This window comes from Plectropomus leopardus, chromosome 11 (genome assembly GCF_026936395.1).
Source record: "Plectropomus leopardus strain MGB_pleo_1.0 chromosome 11, ASM2693639v1, whole genome shotgun sequence".
Lineage (NCBI taxonomy): Eukaryota > Metazoa > Chordata > Actinopteri > Perciformes > Serranidae > Plectropomus > Plectropomus leopardus.
Genome location: NC_142186.1, coordinates 26,838,630 through 26,863,876, shown reverse-complemented (window position 1 = coordinate 26,863,876; position 25,247 = coordinate 26,838,630). Strand labels below are relative to the sequence as shown.

Genomic DNA, 25,247 nt, shown 5'->3' with positions numbered 1-25,247 from the left:
GTTTTCATGATTCTAACAAGGGCTCGGTGATATAACTTTTATCTTGCCATGATATATATAATGTGTATCTTGATATTTTCATATTTTCTCTAAAATAAATACCATTTGATGTGTATGATCATACTTGTGTGATCACCCTAGTAAACTAATCTGAATGTAAAGGAATCACAGCTCATATAAGACATTTTAGAGGACTTTTATTTTTTAATTTAACATAAGAATGTCCTGGTACTTACTGATACTCTGAGGTATTTTCACTTAATTGTATTATTTGATATTTACTTATTTTGTTTTACAGAGTTCTCTTTATTTTTCATAGACTGATTGACTTATTTAATGAATCTAAATTTAATTAATTGCTTTTATTTTGAAGGCAGTTCTTATAAGCTCTTTCCATAATGATTTGTTAATACACGTACCACAAAACAATGTGGTGGATAGTTTAACTGTCATTTTCAAAGTGGAGGCTGCAGCTTGACTGCAGTATTTTGCACTGGTTGGTGTTTTAAGTGATGGAAGAGATTCATTGTATTGTTACATTTAGCACCAACCGTTTCAGCATATTTTGGATTTTGGATTTTAGGATAGTTATCTGTTCTACAGTTATCCCCTGAAAGATAATAATTCATATTGATAATAGACCTTCACTGGATCTGAATTGACATTAATTCGGGAGACATTGAACTGGTGGCCGTGGTTGATCAGTTTATCTTTGTGAGTTTGTGTTCGGGAGAGTGAGCGTCTTGCACGTAAACATGCCCCGCTTTTTAATCCATTAATACATTTCTCTAGTGTAAACAAATGTATTGATATGATGATGCAGTGGGGCACCCAGGAGCTCACCTGGCAGAGCGGGCTCCCCATGTAAAACGGTCATGTCCTTGCCGCTGCAGCCACAGGTTCGACTCCTTTGTTGCATGTCATCCTCTCTCTCCTTTAATGCGTATTCTGTCCTATCAATAAGGACAAAAAAAATTAAAAATTAAAAATATATGATGATGTGGCCATCTGTCATAGTCTACAAAAATGATATTCAAATATATCATGTACTATCAATTCATATATCATATACTATATATTTAATAAAGCACCCGCCCCTTCTTCAAATAACCTAACTATCCATTTTTCTGCATCTTTCCTAATAATCACATTTTCTTTCTCTCTCCCTCTGACAGTCTGCAAAGATGTTCAACTATGCTGGGTGGCGAAACGCCTGTAACTACATCTTCATTGTGTTTGCTGCAATCTTTATTATCACACGGCTGGTCATCTTCCCCTTCTGGTACACACACACACACACACACACACACACACGCACACACTTAATTTAAACAGCTGGTTTAATGTGTTTTTGCAACACACTCCTGTATGTTATTTAAGTTACCTTGTCCTTTAATCCTCTCTCTCTATTTTGCAGGATTATTTACTGTACGTGGGTTTACCCAGTGACCATCTATGAGCCCTTCTTTGGTTACTACTTTTTCAATGGACTTTTGATGACTCTGCAGTGTCTACATGTCTTCTGGGCTGTTCTCATCATACGCATAGCAATCCGCTTCCTCACCAACAATGTAAGCAAACAAGAATTGTAATGCAAAGTTCAAGACTTAAGTTTATTCATCACAGTGGAAATTTCAGCTCTCACATCTGCATCAACCAACACTGACTAAAAGACAAATATACATTAAATAAAGAAAAATGAAATACTGGCAAAGACTAAATAAAATGTACATGTAGTCCACACTGAAAATCTGCAGCTGGGTGAACTTGTTCAGTTCATTGAGTTCATTAAAAAGTGTGTGTCAGCGATCCTACAGTTAAAAACCCTGAGTCATTACTGTACAAGACACCTTTTTGTCTGTCTCTGCCTGTTAGCCATTATTCATGACACGCGATCAGTTTTCAGTCTAATAATACTAATAATACTTATAATCCGTTATTTATTTGTGAGCTCTTTGTGACAACGAAGGACATAATTATAAACAAAGCATTAATGTGCTGCATAAATTTCTCTCAGTCATAAAAATATATTCCTTATAAGCTAAGAAAGACATATAGTAATATGAAAAGTCATGTCATTTTTACACATCTCTTGTGCTCTTACATGCAAAAACATATTTTCATGCATGCATCTGGATGTTTTAAGTTTGTTCTGACACTTGCCAGAGCTCCAGTTTCAGCATTTATTAATGGTGTGTTTCTTCATATTTTTTTCCAGGAAAAAGTGGACGATGAAAGGAGCGACAAAGATGAAACAGATGATTCAGAAGAGGAGGAAGAGGAGGATAAAAAGGACATGAAGAAAAATGGGCCGGTGCAGAACGGTCACGCAGTCCACAACAACAACCACAGCAAGACAGAGTGAAAGCAAACAAGTGTTGGGATGAAAAAATGTGAGAAGGACTCATATCCCTCAGCAGGGGAGCAGGAGGGAGGGATGAAAAGAGAGAGAAAGAAGAAGGGATTTTGGGTTAGGGAGGGGGCAAGTCATTCCCTTACAACAAAGAACAGCAGGTATCCTGAGGAAATTTGACACTGTTACTTTTGCACATCACGAAAACACAGTCACACACGTTCATCAGTACTTTTAGAGGGCACAGAGATCCAGCAGATACTACATTAAGTGGCATGGCTTTTTTTTGCTTTGTCATCAGAGAAAAATGTTCCGTCGTCAGTGTGATGTCAGTCCCAAAATTTCAAAGAGACAGGAGAGAAAATGGACAGAGGAGGAGGGTGGCGCTGCTTCTACTTTAGCTTTCCTTGTTCTGTGTGCCTTGGAGCCAGCTGATGGCTGTTAAAATGCCATTTTTAAAAAGCTTTCTGCTTTAATCTTGTGTTGCTTTATTTCGTCGCACCTTTTTTGTTTTCTACTAAAAGAACAAAAGAGAGTGAGTGTTGAGAAAGTGAGTCAATAGGGCATTTATTTCCCTAATTTTCTGTCTATGCAATTATGTAGGTGTTCAGCTATTGCAACGTCTTTGCACAAACATACAGTGTCTCTTATATACTGTAAAAACCTGCAGTAGGAGCGCGTGCCTCTGCTCTCCAATACGGCCTGTGCCATTTATAAACTGGAGCCTGTTTCACCCGGTGTTAACATGCGTCTTGGTTGATCGAGCACAACTGGACAGCTCTGTATCTCTCTGTTCACACCTGGCATTAAGATGCGTCTTGATTGACCACTTGTCAACAGATCTCACTTCCCAAATAATTTTCGTTTGCTAAGAGAAAACGCGTTTTCAGAGCTCACCATGTAATGTTATAACTTTGCTCACTAATCTGCGAGCCCTTCAGGTCCTTATTTGTTCTGCCTCTGCACAGCACTGATGTTAAGAGTAGCTTCATATGAGCACAGACAGCGACCAGATCTCATCACTGGTAGGCTGTCGAGACACAGTGTCACGTGAATTTCTCTCTTTTCAACTTGTGCAGTGGACGCAAAATTCGTGTCCATTGCGTCATCAGGCATAAATCTATGTCTATTTGCGTCTTTGCATTGACTTTGTATGTAAACCTGTCACACAAAATGCTCGCATCGCGTTCTTTGCGAACACACTGTTAAGTTGTGGCCCAGGACACGTTAGCGTCCACACTGCTGCCAGAATGTAGCCACATGTGGCCCAAACCACCTCCGAATGTGGTCTGAGCGTTCGGATCTCGCATTAGGTGCCTTCACACATGCACGCACAAGGTACAAGGTAGATTTATAATTTAAAATTTGTATCCTGCTACATCTTTGGGCGTGGGACGAGTTTAGGGTTCTCGCAGCCTGGGGAAAGAAGCTGCTTCGTAGTCTGGTGGTGCAGCAGCAGATGCTTCTGTATCTTTTCCCAGATGGCAACAGGGTTAACAGACTGTGGCTGGGGTGGGTGCTGACTTTGAATATCCTCTGGACTCTGCCGATATCTCAATTCACCAAAGTCCCTGATGCTCTGTTGATGGGCAGTTTTAATACTCACTGTAACATTCCTGTCCTGGGCCCTGCATAAACCGTGCCAGTTTGTGATGTTTCCAGTCAGAACGCTTTCTATTGCTCCTCTGCAGAAGTTGACCAGGATCTTGCTCTGGATTTTAGAAGTTTCCGTAGGAACCTGGTTGATAATGTGTGATCACCACCCAAGTTAAAAGAAAAGAGCTGTCCACTTGTGATAATCCAGGATTTATGTTAAATTCCAGGTGTAAACAGGGCCTTAGTCTGCCTTGCAAGATTTAAAGGAGTAAATTTGGAGTCTGTTTTGTAGATAAACATGAAGAAAATGTCTGTTTAATTCTTAATCCATTTTAGCTCGTTATGTTCCACTCCTTCTTCCAAAAGAGACGCCTGACCTGCATTGGTGATCCTCCTCAGTTCTGTTTGAGCGGTCAGGAATTCGCAGAAACGAGTGCTTAGTACACACACTGCAATACAAATCACAGCTTCCTGCTAGTTGTGACAGAGCTGAATGTTTTTCCTCGCTGGTTTGGCTGAAGCTCTTTGAATAACACCGATGCTGCCACCCACTGAAACTCACGACTCCATAAAATCAATGTGAAGGTGGGCTGCTTTGTTGGAGTTTTACTAAGTTGAATGGAATGGGACAGATTAACCATTTCCAGATTTTTCAAATATGGGCCAGATTTCTTCAATTCACTGCCTTGTAGCTCGGGTTATGTTTGTTAACCTGGGTTAGTTTTAACTGTTGATCTAAGTGATTGATTTTAGGTATGATTGTGTGTATAAAACATGTTTTTACAGCTTTTATTTGATCTGTTGAGTATGTAAAAGATATTGAAATCAATGTTTGGCAGATAAGTGACTCATGAGGAATAAGAGAAATGAGTGTTGCCGTTTTGCTGTCATGCTTTAAAGTTGTTTGTATGTCAAAGTGCCTTATCTGTCATGTGTGGGAAGCTCTCTCTCCTGTCTTCATGTGCGCTCGTTTTCTTTCCTGTCTCCGCCTCACCGATCCCACTCTAGTACGTCCTCCCTCCACTGTCTCATCCATCACCCCACTCCTCTCCTTTATTATTATTATCGTCCTTTCAAACTCACCCTCATTCTGCCATCATGTTCTTTTTTACTAACCCAGACCAACCAGCAACCTCTCTTCCCCGGAGATACAGAAGAAACAACTGTGTCCTAATTACAGTGTTATTTTTTCTTTTTTTTTGTTTGTTTAATGATGCCTAAGTATTGTTATTAATAATAAAAGCAAAGATCATGAATCACAATGAAAACACTTTTTCGTGTATTTGTTTTTTGTGTTTGCAAACATTTCCCGCAGTGATCCTTACGATTTCTAAAAATCAAATAAATAAAAACAGCATTAAACACTTTTTATTTTTTGTTACTTGAAACACATTGTGACTTTTTACAGTGTTAAAAATATAAGCGCATAAAAACTCCTTTGGCAGATTTCCCTTTGAAATCTAGAGAAGTATCAATCAGTTTATTTGTCACATGAAATCATAAAATATGATTTCAGTGAAATGTAGTTGTCAGTTTCATCAATTTGTATATTCAAGATAGTGTAGTAACAATAAATACATGTCAAAGTAGCACGAAATGGAAATGCTCAAAGGAACCTCAAAATTTTACTTCTGTAAATTTGCTTTCCAGCACTACCAGTTTTCTCAACTGTAGGCATACCATATGGCATGTTTTCAGACCAGCTCTCAGAAAAAAAAATACATTAGAAAACATTTACCAACTTGAAAACCATTAAAAAATAATCAATTCAGCTTCAAGCATCAATGGAAGTCACCCTCCTTTGGTATCCTAATAACAAGGAAGAGAGAAACAATAGATTGGCAATCTGCATTCTGCAATAATATATAAATCATGAAATGACATGATCACATGATTTTTTTTAACAAGAGGACATGATGCAAATTCAGTATACAGGGAATAAAATACAAATAGAACAATAATTTAAAAAGCCAGGGGTATATTACACCAAACAAAAATGTCGTAAGACTTAAATCTGTATATATATATATATATATACAGATTTAAGTCTTACAACATCTGTTTATATATAAATATATATATATATATATATATATATATATATATATATATATATATATATATATATATATATATATATATATATATATATATATATATATATAAATATATATATAAAAGAATGTTAAAAAGTCAAATGTTTAAATGTTTAATCTTAAATTGTAAAGATGAAATTGAAAACTGCAACAGAAATAAGAAAAGAGAAACATAGAAATTGAAGCTTAAAATGGAAAATGGATCAGAAAAGCCTAAATGGTAACACTTATATCAAAAACAAACTTAAATAGATAATATTAATAAGATCACTTAAAATAGATAATATTTTAAGTGATCTGTACATATTGTATTGGGGATATGTTGTTTTGGTATAGTAGTCTCTTCTGAGGTCATTGACTTTTTACTTGTTTTTTTTTTGGTTTTTTTTAAGTGATCTTATTGCATTGCGAATATGTCGTGCATGGTACTTCTATGCGTCTTTTATATCTTTTGTATGTATTGTCTTGCTCTTATCTGGACCATTGAGTCTGTAATAAAGTTTATTATTATTATTATTATCTCTTTTAATTTTCTATTTGAACTTTAAATTTGACTTATGACCAAAAATATCCTTCACACCAGACCTTTTTCTTCTCATAAAATGTACAGCCCTATTCCAACATGCTATGATCGTGGACTGTCTAATAAAGATTTGTATATCTTTGTGTTTATATCATGACATATGGAATAAAACAGGGCACGTCAGCGGGGCGGAGCCAAACATGGATTTCCCAACATATCGCGTCATTTGTATCTGGCTCGTGCGCTGTCCAATAGAAAGAGGAGAAAAGAAAACACTGTGGACAGCTTGTGCTCTGCTAGCCTCAAACACCATCTTGAATAGAGAAGGAGGTCCAAACCGGGAGAAAACAAGAAAAAGCGAGCACTGGAGGGGATAAACCGTAATTTTAGTTTATTTTTAAACCCTCTCTGCCGGCTCCGGTACAGTTTTAGTCATGGCTTTGGGCGTTTTTAACACAAATTAAAGACGCGAGGAAATCGGCAGGCACTTGTTAGCCTCTACAGCTAGCAAGGGGGAGGGGCGGGGGTTTGAGGATTTTTTTTTCTCCGCAGCCGAAGTTGTTTGTTTATGTTATTCCAAACGGACATGTCCTCTTCAAACCCAGGTAAAGTGCAATAAAAGTCACACTAAGATTTTTAGTCACATAATAGTGTGCAGCTGATGCTTATTTTTCTCCGTTTTGTCCCGCAGAGCCAAAGCGGACACTTTCCTAAAGATAGCGTGACAGCAGCGGCTAAGTTAGCTTAGTAGCAAAGCTAATGCCACAGCGAGGCTAGCTCAGTATTGCATAAGTGGTGGCTTGCTAACATGCTAGCTAGATTAGCGACATCCTGGCTGTGAAAATAGCTTTGTTGTGATATTTTTGCCAGTGAGGTGAAGTGAGAAACTTCATCTAAGTTAGCTGAAGACCAAACTGCAGTTGGTTAGCTCAGTTCGTGCGTTTCTGCTTTTAGGCAGTGCGGCTAACACTGTTATATGTATCTGTTAGCTTTGTGTCGTGGTTGTGTCAGCTCTCTGCCACCTACAAACACGACTTAAGAGTAGTTGATTTGGAGCTAACTTAATGTTAAATACTTAAGTTGTGAAATTAAACTAGTGTCAGTTGTTTGTAACCATGCTAATTTGGGCTTTTTGAGGAACATTAGGGGCTCTAGTGAGAGGTTTAGTTTCTTTTTCAGTGCTTGAGTTTCAAAGGGAAATCACCTGTCATCCAGGCTGCATTTCATCTCTCTCTATGCCGCTGTGTTATTAATAGAGTTACCAGACCCAAATCTGGGTATGGGGGCAAGTGGGACCCAAGGAAGTGGCGGGGCTGTTGCACCAAAAGGGACCAACAAAAGAAGAGCTCCGTAAGTGTGTGTGTGTGTGTGTGTGTGTGTGTGTGTGTGTGTGTGTGTGTTTGGGGTTACTTTTGTGTTGTCATGTCAGTCTCATGTTATTTGCTGACTGGTTTAGTTTTGTTTTGACACTTGTGGTCAAATTTATTGTGAGAATATTTGTGTGAAGCTACAGTTGGGTCTCTCTTCTCCTTATTACAGGCCAGACTTTGACGATGACGAAGGGAACAAGTTGTTCAGGTACATTCATCTCACAGTCATTAATTATTAACAATTATTAATTTGTGATTGAAACATGTTCCACCACAAACTGTTTATTTATTTATTTATTTTTGAGCTGGAGCATTTGATAGGATCGGGTAGATAGAGTGTCTTAGGGATGATGTTTGTCCCCAGGGTGACGCTGAAGTTAACTTTGCCCTGGTTCTCTCATCAAAAAGCATATGGGATTTTTTCTATTGGATTTGGGTATTTTATTACAGAAAATAAGCTCTGTGTTAAACAAACTTTGATGATACTTGCATGTTTAGTTCAGCAAGATAATCTTCATAATGAACGGCACTTTGATTATTCATCAAACCCAAATGCAATCACCAAAGGTATTGGTCATATCACCACTGCAGCGAGTTTGGCGCTGCATGGCATGATAAGTTTCATTTATCCACCTGTTAGCATCTGCCTCATATATACATACGGTTTGGCTACTTATTGCACCACACTGCCTGAGCATAAGCCGCAGAACGTTAACTGCAGTTAACATGAAACTTTCTCGTTAATTGTGCTGGATTTTAAAGTTTGCATTCACTGCCTCTGCAGCAGCTACTCCTCTCATCCATCAATCTGATCAGCTCTGACCGGATTGACAGATCAGTTATAGACCCTGCAGCAAACTCCTCAAACCTCTGCTGAGGAAACAAGCAACTAAAAAAGAATCATGCCAGCGCTGCATTCATAGACTTGCAAAAAATGTTTAGATTTAGAAAAGCGACACAGAATTATAAAAAGGGACACACGCACACAGACACACAAACACACACACACACACAGACACACACACATATAGACATGCCATCAGCTACCACCACACATAGATTCTAATTGTGTGGGAGACACTGTTGTGTCATAAAGTGAGATAAGTTAGTATATGAAGTAGTAGGATTGTGTGGTTCTCTGGGATGGCAAGTGATATTTCTGTTATTCTACAGGTGTGATGATGAAACAGGAGGCTCCAACGACAAAGAGCGCTTTGCCAGGTAGGTGGATGAATCAGAAGAAATAAATGTGTGCATGGAGGGGGTTTAGTGAAGCCCCCGTGCTGCTCTCCCTCGCCTTTCCACTTTTTTTTTCTATTTTTACGCTTCTTTTTATTTTGGTAGTGATTTTTGGGCCTGTGTTTTAGTAGGTTGGTTTTATTTCCAGGTTTTTGGAAGAAGATCAGAGTTTTGGAGATAAGGAAAAACAAGCCAGGTATGGCCTGTACCACTCCGGAAGGCTCCCTCTCCTGCTTGTTTGCAATTCAATTTTGAATGCACTGATCAAATACTCTCCTGTCCTGCTGGGATTCCAGCACATTGTCATTATGACAGCACAAAATTACCGGTTTATGTTGCCGCTCTATACATCTGGTTTTGGTGCTTGTCAGATTGTTATGCTTCTTTGCCCAAAGCAGCTGATCCTCTCTCTGTCAACACACCACTGTGTTTTGTGTCACTAACTGCTACGCTGTGTGTGTGACTCAAGGACTTTATTCACTTTGGTAATCCCTTCCTCTTGAGCAACTGTCCTCTGTCTCTTTTTTCTCTCCCCCTGCTCAGGACATCTGAGTGGTCTTTCTCTTTCTGCACTTACTCTCTTTTGTCACACCGACTGGGCTTGAAAGACCAGACTCTCCCGCTCTCTCACTATCATTTTTATTGATCATTGATTTATAGTTTTATGCATTCATTATTTCTCTCATCTTCTTTCATTCCCACAGTTTCTTCCCGGTTGGCATACTTGCATTGCAGCATTAACTCTAAACTCTACTCCATGTTGTCCACCTGCCCGTCTGTTTCCCCCACCTCAATCCCTCCTATCCTCTTTACCTCTGCCGCCCTCCCTCGTTTCCTCACTTCAGAGAGAACCACAGTGAGATTGAGAGGCGGAGACGAAACAAGATGACCGCCTACATCACAGAATTGTCAGACATGGTGCCGACCTGCAGTGCACTAGCACGGAAACCAGACAAACTGACCATCCTGCGAATGGCCGTGTCTCATATGAAGTCTCTGAGAGGGAGCGGTAATACCAACACAGATGGTTCATACAAACCGTCCTTTCTCACTGATCAGGTACGAGCAACCGTGACAACCGAAATGTAGAAATTGAGATGTAAAATATACATTTTTTTTACTAAATTTTCTTAGACTGAATTGGAAATCTTAGAGCTTAAAGGCACAATGTAAGTAGGCAACAGTTTCAGACAAGGCTGCACTATTGGTGTAGAGATAAGAAATGATCACATACAGGTCTTAGTCACACTTTAGTTCACATGAAACCTCTCTGAGCTAAATGGAAATAGGATGAAGGAGGGGTGAAAGTAGCACCCTTTAAGCCTGCAAGTTAGTTTTCTCACATAGAAAAGGCCTGAAGTGCAGTCGCTACTTTGACTGTCTTTGATGTTGCTCGTGTAATCCAAATTTCAAATGTGTATATATATATGTACAGCATATGTATAGTATACAATGGTTGTAAATGAGCCTCTTGAGTGTTACACCCTCCTGGTGAAGCTCTTTGCTGGCAGGTGAAAAGATGAAGAAACTGTTGTCACTATCATGGGCCTGTCACGATCGCTACTTTTGTTTGAGAATGTATTGTCCCAGAAATAATTGCAGCAAACAATACTTTTGTCATAGTGAGACCATTTTATGCCACTGATAAATATATATAAATATAAATATACTATATCAGCACAATGATTAAGGATGCAATGATTATGAAATTCTGGGCCAATACTAATGTTTATAATAACACCTCGGCTGATAGCCGATACAGAATCCGATATGGATGTTTTTTGTTGTTGGGTTTTTTTTGTTTATTTTGTGTCCTTTTTTGTTGATCTTATTTTTCCCCCTTTTTGTATCAGGGAACAAAGAATTATACACTTAAAGAAACTGAACCATTTAAAATGAATTAAGCCCTTCACTACACTACCATGCAGTGAGCACAAATTCAATCATACAAAAATAATTCTGAAGAATATTCAGACATTGGAGTAGATTTATTAAAATAAAATAACATTTGAAGAAAAGTTATATACATCTGATGATTGATATAAAAAAGTATATATAAAATTATAGTATCTTCATAGCCAAAAAAAAAACTCTGTTTGAGACATAATACGGAAGTTCAACAACTAAAATAAAACCACACGATGGCTTAGTCATCGGCAAGTCTTATGGTGCATGCCCACTATACATGACTACATGCAAGCAAAAATCCACTCCCATTCATTTTGTATCGGAAGCGACTGATTCCCTGTACAAAGCACACTGAGAAACCTGCAGCGCAGACCAAGTTGGTGGCTTGAGGGGAGGGATTGACAATTAAAAAATTCAAACATTGCTCACATCAGCTAAAAGCCACTCAAGCTGCAGCTCCAGTGACTTTTCAAACAGCTCTATAAATTCAGAAATGACTAAAGTGAAACTTCCTCTAGCAGAGAAAGGGGCGGGGGATTGTGAATGGACACAAGCTACCAGTGGGGCAGGGTGGATGCAAATTTGTTTTGTATAGCGGGCATACACTGTTATAGACTATTCATGTGTCTCTTGTCCAGCCTCTACCGCTTGAAATTGCATATGAAACACAGAACTTTAGTCTTGAAATGAAACAGACTTTGGGAAATTGTCAAATTAGTTTCAGAACGTTGCTGCTCAGTGGTACGTTGTTACCCTCGACAAAGTACCAACTACACTTAATGTTAGAAATAAAAGTACACCCCATCACTAAAGAAACGAACAAATGCAAAGCGGGGGTTGTAGCTGTTGAAAGAGCGTTAATCATAAAAGAAGAAAAATGCAGACTTCATATTCAGTTATAGATTTCTAAGTCTGCCTTTGCTAACGTCTGTCTATAGGAACTGAAGCACCTCATCCTGGACGCAGCCGACGGCTTCCTGTTCGTGGTTTCGTGTGAGACTGGCCGCGTTGTTTACGTCTCCGACTCCATTACACCCGTCCTCAACCAGGCGCAGTCTGAATGGCTCGGCTCCTCTCTTTATGATCAGCTCCACCCAGATGACACAGAAAAGCTCAGAGAGCAGCTCTCCACTGCTGAGAATAACAACACGGGTACGAAACACATAGACACTAAATACACGTAATCTCAAAAAAACGTGTCCTTTTGTGAAAGGAACAAATATTGGCACATGATGTCTTCATTCCACCCATGACTGAGTTGGTTTTGTCTCCTGTGTGTTCAAAGGGAGGATGTTGGACTTGAAGACAGGAACTGTGAAGAAGGAAGGCCAGCAGTCGTCAGCCAGAATGAGTATGGGAGCCCGTCGATCATTTATCTGCAGAATGAGGTGTGACTCATACTACAGTTAATTATCCAGTTCATTGTTTATAATGATGTGTGTGCCCAGGTGCATAAATCATCCACGTGGTGGCTTGTGTGTATTTGCAGGTGTGGCTCCTGTCCTGTGGAACCATTGTCCATGAACAGACTGAATTTTTTGAGGAATAGAAACAGGTAACAAAACCCAACAGTTTTTCTTTTCTTGTTTTAAACTAACCTGGGATTACTGTGCAGAAGATAAGCATACCTGGAGAAGCCTGATAGAAATAACATGCGTGTTGGCATAGTTTTTTCATTGGTGTCGTCACATGACTGATTTTTCAGTATATTTTACAATTTCTTTACCTCAGGAATGGTTTGGGTGCAGCCAAGGAAGGGGATCCCCAGTATGTAGTGGTCCACTGTACAGGATACATCAAGTCCTGGCCCCCCTCAGGTAAAACTACTCATCTGATTAGGGTTGGCCATACAAAGCTATCTGTTAGTGCTGCAATATATTTTGTCTCAGCATCGGCATTGTGCACATGCGCAATAATCGTACAATAAATGTGCAATGTTAAGTAAGGCAAATTACCTCAAACACATTGTGTTACAACTTCTTTGTTGCTTGATACAAAAGGAAAACTCCCATGGGTCCCATTTTATATGACTGTTATGGACCGAACCTTCCCCTCTAAGACGTGCATGTATGTGACGTAGTCTGACAGCATTTGTTATGGGAAGTGAGATTCTCCTGTATTTGTGTGTTCAAAAAAAAAAGCACTGTTACTAGGCTGGCAAGTTTCAGCATACACAGTGAAGCACATGCTTTTCCAAAGCTACAGTAGTCGGCAGAAAGTGTCCAGATAAACGTAGATTCCATTATAACAACTGTAAAAAGACATGGTTTTGTGTTTGCTGCACAGAAGAAAAGAAGCATCTGTTTAAAGCAATCACACAACGTCCCCCGACCATTCTCACAACATAGTTGCCGGATGTTAAAGCTAGTTACCAGCTACGAGCCAGGCTAACCTAATTGAGTTAGCCTCAAAACCAACAGCCTAAAAACCAGAGGTCTCCCAACTGTGGTTTGGAGCTGCAAGGTTGGACAGTAAACATCATCTCCCCCTCCTCCCCCTCAGAAATGTCATTTTTTTAGCTTTTATTGTTATTGTTTTCTCTCTTCACTCCCCCTACAAAATCCTGCCAGTAATGCTAGCATGATTACAGTTTTTTTCCAATAACAAACTGCTGTACTATTTGTTAAATATAAACATATACATATAATAGTTCCTTTTTTCCATGTTTGTGCTTTAGGAATGTCACTATCGGATGATAATGCAGACAACACTCAGGGGAGTCGCTATTGTCTAGTTGCCATTGGGAGATTACAGGTATGATGGATGCCTTTTGTGCAGACATGCACATGTGACTTTTGCACTTGCACAATGACAAAAAACACTTTGAACTAATCATGTAAGTTCATAATTAAGTAGTAAATATTTGACATAAGTGTAAGTTGTGAAATTGTGGAAATGTGACCTATTATTTTGGAATTTTACATCACATCTGCAAATTTGTACTAATGTCCAAAAAAAACACAGTGATATTGGACTCTTACTTGAGCAATCTAAGAACAAATTAATTTTGCTGGTGGTGGAAGAGTTATGTTTTCTTTTCAAAATTCAAATCTACCACGAGGCTGTATATTTAAGGTCACAGTCTACACTCTTATCTAAAGTGGATTATGGCCGACATTTGCACTGTGATAGTTAGTTTTATCTTTTTTTTTCCTTTTTCTTTTTGCTTGTAAGCATTCAATAGTAAAAGTGATAATAAATACATAACCAGATGAAAAATATGCATTTGTTATTCACACAAAATGTAGTTTCAAAGTATCACTTGATCACTTGTTTTGACCCTTTAAACATTGTGGTTGTAGCTTTAGCATCTTTTATGATATATTGCTTCAGTTAAAAATTGGGTTTCGTCTTTTTGTTTTTTCTTCAGGTGACTTGTTGCCCAGGTGACGCAGACATCAACAGCATCAGTGTTCCAGTAGAGTTCATCTCTCGCCATAACTGCCAGGGCACGTTCACCTTCGTAGACCACCGCTGCATGGCCGCCGTTGGCTATCAGCCCCAGGTAAGACTGTCAGCCGGTGGACAACGTTTGTGTCAGAAGTTGATGTCTTATTAACTAATGGTTGTTTTATTATCAGGAGTTATTGGGGAAGAATATTCTCGAGCTCGCTCACCCTGAAGACCAGGGCTTACTGAGAGACAGCTTCCAGCAGGTAAAACTGTCTGAATATCTGTGTCATGTCTTGTGTTTGTACCTCTGCATCTATGTTGTTACATGTACTCATGAGAACCAATTAAAAAATTAATGCATGTAGCAAGCTTCTCATCTGAATTAGCTCGGGCTGAAACTAATGATTATTTTGATTATTGGTTAATGCTAATTCTCTCAATTAATTGGTTATTTGTTTTGTTAATTAAATGTCTGAGAAATAGTGAAAAATGCCCTGTGTAATTTTCCAGAGCTGTTTTTTTTAAAGAAAATATCAGTTATTATTCAGTTTATTATCAAGTATTATAAAGAAAGGCATAGATTATTTCCTTTTAAGAGGCATTAAACCAGCAAATATGTGTCTTTTTTGCTTAACAGTAAAAGACTAAAGCTCTAGAATAAGTTAATTCAAAGTCAAACTAAACTGGGCCCAATAATCATCTTTAAGTCTAAATCAGATACTTGCCGCAGCTGAAAAGTTAATTGAAGGTAAAACTCACCCTGATAGCTCTCTATAGATCTGTGTCTTGTGTGTATGTAAACCTGCTGCTCATTTCATATAAATTATATTGACTATTTGGAGTGTGAACTTGTGTCTACAGGTGGTGAAGCTGAAGGGCCAGGTCCTGTCAGTGATGTTTCGGTTCCGCGCCAAATCGAGAGAGTGGATCTGGATGAGAACCAGCTCCTTCACCTTCCAGAACCCGTTTTCAGAGGAGATTGAGTATATCATCTGTACCAATGTCAATGTCAAGTGAGTCACACACTGATTTTACCAGCACTCTTGATTATGAAACATGATTGCACAATCAAATCCACTGCATAATGAAACGTCTGGAAATGTGACTGTTGTGAAAGATCCCTCTGTCTGAATGCTTACATATCACCCTTAAAGGGGAACTCCTGTATTTTTCAACCTGGACCCTGTTTTTCCAAGATTTTGTGTCTAAGCGGCTTGTGGGAACCACTTTTTGAAACTGATCCAGCATTAAAATAGAGTGCAGCAGTCGCTAGCAGAGAAAAAAGTGACATTGTAACCACTCATCACAGGTACTCCCTGTCAATTTAAAGTGCTTGTTTTTGCCACTAACAGGCTCAAATTGTTATAGGATAAGATAAGATAAAAACTTAATTGATCCCACACCGGGGGAATTCACTTGTCATAGCAGCTCAAACAGAAATTTAAAATCTAAAAATTTAACAAATATAAAATATAAAGAACTCAAGACTATTAGCGAAGATTTAATAATGAGTGTCTGACAACATTACGGAAAGGATGCTACACAGGAGTGAATCATTTTTCTGTCTCGCTAATGGAGAAATCTAGTACTTAAATCGAACATGAAATCACTTGTTACAGTTGAAGTTTTTGCTATCCGCATTACTGAAACACGTGTTAATCTACATAAAAAATGGCTCTTAGACACAAAAACATGGCAAAATAGGAAGCAGGTTAAAAAATAATGAGGTTCCCCTTTAATCGTCACTTCTTCTTAATCCACCCCTTTTTTTATAAATCACACACTGATCACTGTCTCCCTACACCTCTCCTCTGCACCCATCTCTGATTGTGGGGCAGTAGAAATTCGACTCAGGACCCCCTCACTCCCATCTCCTCCCCGGGGGGTTCGCTGCCCCCCTCCTTGGGTCAAAGCAGCCCAAACTGCCCTCCTGTAATGCTCAGCCCTGGGCAGGTGGCCACCAGGTGAGACCAGGCCCAGCCTGACTATCCTCCCCCTGCATGGGAGATCAGGGGCTGCTTCTTCATGGGAGACTACTGCTGTTTCTACAAACTACAGTCCTTCTGTTTTTGTTTTCATTTCTCACTCTGGGTGATTCTTCTCTCTGTGTTTTTCTCTGTAGCGTTAGAAAAATATGCTGTCGTTTAATAAGAAGCATGTCTAATAGTAGCTGTTCTCTTGTAGCTGGTAGCGAAAAACAGACTTTTAACACAGGTGGTGTAGCATGTAAGCGATATGTTTTTGTATAACAGACCTTTTGTGTCACTGTCTTCCTCTCCTGCTCTTTCTCTCTTTTTTTATGTTGCCATGGTGACTGGTGGCGGGTTGCGTGCTATTTTGTCAGCAGGTGTATGGGCTTCCTCACTCAACAGTGTAGGGGGCATGGAAATGGAAATGAGGCTATTTTAGTCTGACGCTCTCCTTTTCTCTGTTTCCCTTTTCAGGCAGTTACAGCAGCAGCAGCAGGCCGAGCTCGAGGGAGGCGGAGCCAGAGACAGCCTGTATGAAGCAGGACCGATCACCCTCTCACAGGTGAGGGACACATGAATGTACATGTCCAGATTGACTGAAGCATAGATTGCGCCCTGAGTCCCTTTTCATTTGCTGTAGTGACTGATGAGGCCTTTTTATGGAAACAGTGGCAGGATGTTGATTATTTGCACAGCAGGAAAACAGAACCGGATGCTGGGAGAGATCCAGTATCACAACTGACTGCCTGCTGTTTGCATTAAGTGGGACATATTCTCTGTAGTACTTTGTTAACCCTTAGACTTCTATTATTTTTGTCTTTTTTGGGGGGGTGAGATAGCAGGTCAACAGTGTATGCCACATAGTGTAGAAGTGGTATACAATATATATCTGTACAATATAAATCATGCTGTATACACGTGTACGTATGGCACCGACAGGGATAAAAACTTATTTTATCCCGAGAGAAATTGCTGTTCCTTTCCCCTCAAATACACTGTCACATACAGTAGGTCAGTGTTGCATGTGATTAGTTGCTTTTTGATGCTTTTGTCTGCATGTTTCCAGTTTACTTCTTGTGTTGAAGAGATGGGAGTTGTTTCTCTTCCTACCGTGATTGCAGCCACCTCCATCTGTTGTGAATTTTATTAAATTAACAATGTATTGCTAAAACAATACAGGCATTTGGGTGTGGTGCCAAATGTGACTGTAGTTTGACAGCCTTATTAAATATAACAAATTCAAGGTGTACTGGAGCATTTAAGGGATTGTTGATGTCCAGCATTTAAACTCTTAAAATGATGAATGGTCACGAATAGAGTCAAGTCAATTCTTCATCGTTCAAAAACTTTTTGGATTGTAATTTCTGACTGATTTTGGGTGGTCCTCAGATGCCAGTGCAGCCAGTGACAGCAGCAGGGCCCGACCACAGCAAGAGCCTCGAGAAGCCAGAGCTCTACCCGTCCCTCTTCCAAGGCCCAGATCAGACCAAGGGCCTGCCCTCCGCCTCCACTCCCAACACACAGATCTACCCCGCAGCCAACAACTTCACTGCTGGTCGATCCAATGATGCATACAGGTAGGTAGTCTTCTGTGTGTGTATGTTTGTGTGTATGTACATGTCTGTGCATGTGTTTAAACCAGATCTTAAATTTCAAGAAATACTTCAGCAGTTTTTTTAAGTCCCTTTCAGACAGTTATTGGCACTAAGCAAAGCTAATAACACAGCACAGAAAGCAGGGACGTGCCTGTAGTTCTTATCCTGTTATCTTGAGATCGGACTTAATGATGTTATATCATTAACTCGGGACAACAGTGATTTTGCCAACCACAATTAGCAACTTACTTAAGAGGGGATCTGAAGATAATAGGATTTTTAACTACTGTAAACTGTACCAGCGGCCGCAGCGACTCCTCGCTGAAGTGGGAATGAATAAACGGACATATTTATGTAGCCTACCTTGTAGTTTGCATGTCTGGCAAGTTTTCCTAGTTAGAAGGGGTACTTCTGCATGATATTGGCTTGTGTGTTACAGCCAGAAAACTCCCAGTTCTCTCAATTGTGAACATGACAGTTATATGAGAACAAAGGCTTCCCACATGAGCTTTAAGAGGTTGCAGATGCTGCCTCCATTCAGATTGTATTCCTGAGAGCAGTTATTGAATGTTTCTATTAGTTATATTGTAGAGGTGGGCAATATTGGCCATAAATAATAACAATATTTTTGGGCCGTGTTGTTGTATGTGCTGTTTAGCTTATATAGAAAAACCTGTTTCATTTTGTTTTCTTGTCCCCTTTTCATGTGGTACTGCAAAAAAATGCGTTTAGTAACATAAAAACTTATATTGATTTTGTAAATATGTATGATGCACAAAGATTAAGATGACATATTATTTACAAAAGAAACATTTTAAGTAGCTCATTGCAAGTTGTTTCCATGTTTATTTTAAACAAAATTTGCAACATGTAGGAAATGGGAATCATCTTTTATGTCATTATTTTCTCCAGCAGATGACAGCCAGGTAACAGAGCTCTCACTCCCTTTATTTTTGTCTGCAGGTCTGTCAACATGACTCCACAGATGGCACAGCCAGCCCACTCAGCGGGGCAGATGCTCGCTCAGATGTCTCGTCAGAATGGAGCCCCGCAGACAGTCACCCCCTCCAGCACCGGCAGCCCCCTCCACGGAGGACCAGCAGGAGGATGGCCCGGTGCTGCAGCTGGAGCGAGGCCACAATTTAATAACCAGGTAAGCCTGTACAGCAAGACTAATTACCTGACTTCGTTTTGCCTGTGGTTGTATGTTTTTAGTCTTCATCATTTACACATAAATCAAACTGGAGATACTTTACATCAGCGATGCTCATTTTTTTTGGCTCGCAAGCTAAATCTAGCCCCTGATAGGGTGCAGGGTGGCCCTCCTTTTTGTACTGTTAATATACATAAGATAACAGAGTGCATAAAACGGCATCAAAATAGAGCTTGTTTTCTAAAAAAAAAAAAAAAGTGCCAGTGGAGAGTTCCCCACACCCCCACACCAAGGTGCTAGCTAAGCCCCGTATGACCTAAAATCCTAGAAACATCCCAAAATCCTAGAAATGTCCCAAAATCTTAGCCAACCTTCTAAAATCCTAGAAATGTCCTACAATCCTAAAAACATGTATGGTGCTGCTGTGACTGGCCCCTTCAGATTGAAAAAATGGCCCCCAAGCAAATCATGTTGAGCATCCCTTCCCCATATTATGATACTTTTATCTTTGTCCGTCCCAGTTAGTGATCACACATCACTCAGTTATCAGTTATTTGAGTCACTCCTTCTTTTCTAACCAGCAGGTGGCTCCCCAGGCAGCAAAGACCATGTCTCCACAGTTTGCTCCCATGGGAGGATTTGGCGGTGGCTCCTCCAACTCTTTTGGCCAGATGCCAACCGGTGCTGCTCCCACCCCAACCAACAACGCCAACTACCCGCCCATTAACGCACGCGCCAGCCTCAACACCAATGGTTATGGTAGGTTGTGTCCATGTATGTGTGATTTTGTGTCTCATTGTTGCTCCGCTGCATCCTCTCACCCCTCCGTGTTTGATCCCAGATGGCTCTCAGTCTGGGGCACAGTTCCCCTCTCGAGCAGCGGAAGCGGTGTGGCCCCAGTGGCAAGGCCAGCAGCACTCGCAGGGTAACGCGGAGCAGCATCCTCATGCTCAGGGCAACCAGCAAGACATGTTTCCTGTGAGTGATCCCAGCCTAATCTCTCTCTCTCAAGCCCTTTCCTCTCCCTCTCTCTGTGACTTAAAATAAATCTCTTTGTGTCTTTAATCTGATTCAGGATGTGTTGTCTATGCTGGACCAGCCTGCCAACTTCAATGGTGATGACTTTGAGATTCCCATCTACCCTTCGTTCGACCAGTGACCTGGTCAACACTTCTCAGCTGGTCCACCCCTTTTGTCTTTTTGACGGTTTTCGCTCTCACTCTCTCTTATATTATATAGCCCTTACAGCTCTTCTGCTCCTCTTTTCTTCCTGCTCCTGAGAGTAGCACTCTTCCCTTGCTTTGCATGGCTTAAATTGCACAGCCACGAGCCAGTTAAAGACCGAGGGATATATCGGACTGCAGATGTAAAGGGGAGGAAAATCAAGGATTTGCTACTGACGAAAAGATAATTATTTTAACAAGATTCCAGCCATTGTAAGAGAATTCTCTAGCTAGCACTGCCCAAAGCTCAACAACCTATGTTGTAGATATGTGATATATATAATAAATATATGAAAGCGCACAATCACCCAAACACACTTGAATAGACGGCACAAAAACACTCTGGTAGACAGAAAGGAAGCACACACAAACAACGGCCTTTTATTCTAACGTGTTCCTAGTTTCTCTCAGGCATTGATGAAGAGTGTATTTTGCTGTTTTTCCCTTTTAGCATGTAGACTAATCACTCCAATCATTGATTTAAACTCTCAGGAAATTGCAGGGATTTACAGCTTTGGTGATTTTTTTTTTTTAAATTCTCAGCTGTTGCACGCAAAACCACCACTATCTGTGCTAATCTCACTCACAGATTCAACTCCACAGCATGCCTCTGCATGTCCGCACCGCTTTCATGGAGCGCTTCCACAGCGTGTAGATTCTGAGTACAGTTTTCGAAATACATCAGTGGCTTCACCTATAAATTTAATTATTTTGTTCATCCTCTCAAGGAACATGTGTTTTTTCTTCTTCGAATGCTGTCCTTCAAAAAGAGACACAGTGTTACAATGGTTACATGCTGTTTTTCTAGGTGCCCGCTGGAAATGTATACAATCTACTTTTCTTTGCCTACATAAACATATATACAGTATGCATGTGTGTATGTATGTAAAACGGATGCGTACAGTATCTTTATCAGCTGTAACACAGTTGTAGGGTGTCAGACTTGCTTGATATTCTTCTTTCTGTTTCATGCATTACCCTGTACCAAGTATGGGCTTTTTTGTACTCCTTTTGTAAAAGAAATGTAAAGAAAAGAAATCACACAGCAATAATTAACAAGCAGGAATTATGTACTTTTAAAGCCATTCTTTATTTGTTGTTTTCCTTGATTAATGTTAAAAAAGGAGAGGTAGTAATGCTTGATTTAAATGAAATGTTTCCCAAGTATTTTATTGATATTTTAAAACTTTTGACGATCTCTTGACCTCTCCATTGCCCTGCTCTGATTGGTATTTAATGAATGGTTTGATCAGGGTTTTAGGATTAAAATGGAAGAAACGGGGCAAAAACATCCAGTAAGATCTACAAGTGAGAATGCCCTTTCTGTGTTTTGTCCTCTTGTTTGTGACAAACATTTGGACCTTCAACCACCTGTGTTTAACAATCATTTTTTGGTAAATTTGTTATATAGAAGAATGTTGTGGTATGAAAGATAATACTTCTAAAATATTTTCGATTTTTAATATGTGGAATTAGTTTAAATTTGACTCTTTCTATTACAATTCTTCACTGTCTGTGTGAAACACTCTCACACTTAAGATGATACAATTATGTAATTGTATGTAAAACCATGTTGATAATTGTCCATTTTTCGTCTCTAAAGTAATATTTTACCCACAAAACGATTACTTGTACAGCAATTACTCGTCCCTCGTTACCTTGAATTCATGAGGAAAACTCTGCTTTTCCTCGCATGCCTCCACAGTGAACAAAGAATCAAAAAAAAAGGCGAACACTCCTCATGAACTGCACGAGTTGTGTGAGAGTTTGTGAATAGATGTTTTCATGCATTTTTGCTGTTGTTAAATGTCGCCCCCAGTGACTTAAAATTCATGAAGATGGTTCGCCTCTTTTGTATTTTCTCTTCACAGTGGAGGTATGCCAGAAAAACAAAAGTTCTCTTCATGAATTCAAGCTAACGTGGTAAATAATTGGTGCACAAATGGTGATTTTGCGAGTAAAGTAGTCCTTTAAGAGGATGGTATGTTGGTGACTGTGTTGTTTTTATTGGTTGCTCTGTATCCAGGTTTTTTTTTTTCTCCAATGATGTGAACTTTTATCACTCATAGAAACACAAATATATAAATATACTGTATATGAAATGTTAAACGAGAGAAAGAAATGTTTGGGTTTTTTTGTATTAAATTGTTAAATTGTCAAAAGTGATGACGTTTGTGTTTTGAACTGCACGATTCTCTTCAGCTGTCACAGCAGGATTAATGCACACGCATCGTCATTTAATCCTTAATCACAAAGTATATTCCCAGTCTTGCTCATGATAGCTGTTTTTCGCTGCACTCTGCTGATCACACTCATGCAAGAGTCATGACTGTTTTCAGTTACATCCCTGCATGTATTCACTTCCTCGACACAGTTTTAAGTTCTTATTTGGTGAAGAAACAGAAGCCAACTTTGCTTTGATTGGCCTGTATCTGTTTTCTCTCCCCATTCTGTATATCGGTTAAGACTCAAGAGATCTGTGGGTATCTCCTGGGATCAGTTTCCGTCTTCGTCCTTCTGTCCTCTCTTTCACAGCCCGGGGGTGAAAACGGACGACATTAATGCTAGTACTGGACAAAGATAGGTTTACTGTGTCGACTGTGCCCTGTTTGGGTTGCACTTGAGTGACATTTTTTGCTGTAAATATGCTGGTTTCACACACCTTTTTTCTTTTTTTGACGAAGATCCTTTGTTATTTGCATAGAGTCACTTTACTCTTAAGTTGTGTGTGTGTCTGTAGTGGCATCAGAATACAAGCAATCTGCATTTTTTTGGGCAGGATCAGTTTCCAACCCTCTCAAGTGGATTGCCGCTAAGGCGTCATATCCTCTTTCTCTTCCTTAAGCTTTTCGTCTTCCTTTCTGCAGCTTGACCGGTCTATACTTTTATACTCCACCACTAACAGGCCATAATATGCTTGTGTATGTGGGCAGAGGTGTGTGCAGGGTGAACTGATTGGTTCAGCATCTTCTGCCCACCACACTTGCTTCATAAAGCTTTAAAAACTCGTGTCCGGCCACATGTTTCGGTTGTGTTGTCGTGTGTCCTTACCTTGTACCGACCAGGGATCCAGTGACTCCCGTTAAGGTGTCATCTCCCGTTAAGGTCTCTCCTCCTGTGGAGACCACAGAGAAGCCTGGGTGTCCTAATCTCAGAAACGGCCTGATCGTTACCAAACTCCTTGTATTAACTATTCATGGAGAACACAGGTGCCAAATGGGGCTCCGTGTGTCCACCTATCTGTTTTGTCTTTGGGAGGAGGACAGAAGGTGTCAATGTTGGGAGAGGGAGAAAGAGACCACGACGCAGAGGAATGGATGTTGAATTCAGATAGAACAGAAGAAGAGTTGGTTTCCCTGCAAAGGCGTGATGGATTACAGTCAACGCTTTTGATGGTGTAACCGAAAAGACTTTTATTTTTATTTTGTGGATTCATCAACATGGACCCTCCAGTCGTCCCCGTGTCCAGGCTGGATGTGGACGTAGACCTTGGTTTTGCCCTCTTCTTCTTCTTCCTGCTCTGCTTCTTCTTGCTGGTGACCATCGTCCGCTGCGCTCAGATGGTGCTTGACCCTTACAGTAATATCTCTGTGGCGACATACCAGGAAGAGGAGCAAACAGAGGAGTGATGGGCATTAATTCGGTAAAGCCAAAACGCCATCTATTCAAACCTCTTTAAACAGGAGAACAAAATGAGTTGCAACAAACCAAAGAATATTTTGAAGCTTCTTTTATGACCGAGTCTGACACTATTTAAACTTTTATGTAGCTTTTACCTAATTATACCACCTTGTATTATGCCAAGATACAAACAGCTTCAACATTTTTGACTTGAAAAACAGAGAACAGAAAAGCTTACTCCGAGAAATTAAGTGTGACTTATTCATCAGTCCAGAATGTACATTGTGAAAAGCTGCTGAGGCAAATGCCTTCCTTTCCACACTAATAGCGCACAGATGTTTTAAAGTTCTCAATAATGCAACTATAATGCAAAACAGATGTTTTGCTCTTTTTCCCAAATGCTGTCACACAATGTTTTGGAGATTTTGTGCAAACTTTCATGCAAGTGGATTGTTATCGAACAAATTAAATAACCCCTTTAGTTTGCAGCATGTGTTGGTTATTCATCGGTGGAGACAGCATCTTCAGGAATCTGCTGCAGCAGAATAAGCAGAGTCGAGAAAAATCCAGGAGAAATCTTTTCCTGCAATCTTGTATGTGCAGCCTGAATCCTCCTCTTAGGCAATGACTCCCAGAGTGAAAAGAAATGTGTGATTTCTAATTGATAGTAATTAAAACTAGGCTACTGAACAAAAATGTTGCAAAATGACTCAAAATAGTCATAAAATTGAGACTAAAACACATTTTTTCTGATTCCATCTCAGTTTTAAATTCACAGTCTTCTGAAAAAGCAAAACACCACAATAAAATAATGACATAAACAGCTTTTAAAATACTGAGTTTAAATATATATTTTAAAAATGTTCTTTTTGTTTTCTTGAATGTTATTGTATGGTGTCACAGCATGCATTAAAGATTTTCAAAGCCTTGAATATACACCTAATTATCCTATAATGAATGAATGAATAACTGGTAATTTATTGTATGTCTCAATCAGTAACTTAATAATTAGCTCAGATAAGTTGCTATTTAATTAACTAATACCTGACGTGTATCTCACTTCAGGGTACAGTAGCTTATGAAAGACATATTTAACTTTAAAAGTAGCCTGGTAGGCTACATGCAACACTAGAAACATGTTTAAACCTTTGAAACTTGAGCAAATATGTTTGATTTCTTTAAAAAAAAAAACATGGGGAGAAGGAAA

The 25,247-nt window shown here is 39.6% G+C and overlaps 2 protein-coding genes and 1 pseudogene across 11 annotated transcripts in view; all 3 read left to right on the top strand.

Annotated features, from left to right (window-relative positions):
• The window catches only part of cers2b (ceramide synthase 2b), a 28,607-nt gene extending 23,388 nt beyond the window's left edge, over nt 1-5,219 (top strand). For both annotated transcript variants that reach the window (XM_088084475.1, XM_042489804.2), the window contains 3 exons: nt 1,176-1,282; nt 1,418-1,571; nt 2,219-5,219. In XM_088084475.1, the coding sequence (XP_087940601.1) occupies nt 1,176-1,282; nt 1,418-1,571; nt 2,219-2,365 (408 nt within the window). In that variant the 3' untranslated portion in view covers nt 2,366-5,219. The remainder of the gene's footprint in view (nt 1-1,175; nt 1,283-1,417; nt 1,572-2,218) is intronic.
• A 1,611-nt stretch (nt 5,220-6,830) lies between these two features.
• arnt (aryl hydrocarbon receptor nuclear translocator) lies at nt 6,831-22,581 on the top strand. Of its 9 annotated transcripts, none has more exons than XM_042489519.2 (21): nt 6,831-7,173; nt 7,825-7,918; nt 8,108-8,146; nt 9,112-9,159; nt 9,326-9,373; nt 10,023-10,236; nt 12,024-12,237; nt 12,371-12,473; nt 12,575-12,640; nt 12,817-12,902; nt 13,763-13,839; nt 14,456-14,590; nt 14,667-14,741; nt 15,340-15,491; nt 16,317-16,442; nt 16,923-17,010; nt 17,838-18,025; nt 19,007-19,196; nt 19,781-19,955; nt 20,038-20,174; nt 20,272-22,581. In XM_042489519.2, the coding sequence occupies exons 1-21, from the start codon at nt 7,137-7,139 to the stop codon at nt 20,353-20,355; spliced, it is 2,376 nt and encodes a 791-aa protein (XP_042345453.2). In that variant the 5' UTR covers nt 6,831-7,136; the 3' UTR covers nt 20,356-22,581. The 9 variants fall into 9 exon arrangements, with proteins under 9 accessions (XP_042345453.2, XP_042345452.2, XP_042345450.2 ...); XM_042489518.2 differs by having other exon boundaries at nt 6,832-7,173; nt 16,320-16,442; nt 19,778-19,955; XM_042489516.2 differs by having other exon boundaries at nt 6,832-7,173; nt 19,778-19,955.
• Nucleotides 22,582-22,708: 127 nt separating this feature from the next.
• LOC148188285 (cortexin domain-containing 1 protein pseudogene) lies at nt 22,709-24,856 on the top strand (annotated as a pseudogene).
• The last annotated feature ends 391 nt before the right edge of the window (nt 24,857-25,247 follow it).

Coding starts and splice junctions, on each gene's coding strand:
- arnt (XM_042489516.2), top strand. CDS start 7,137: ATGTTATTCCAAACGGACATGTCCTCTTCAAACCCAG. Junction 16,443..16,922: donor CCTGGGCAGGTGGCCACCAG/GTGAGACCAGGC, acceptor TTCCCTTTTCAG/GCAGTTACAGCAGCAGCAGC. Junction 19,956..20,037: donor CCTCAACACCAATGGTTATG/GTAGGTTGTGTC, acceptor GTTTGATCCCAG/ATGGCTCTCAGTCTGGGGCA.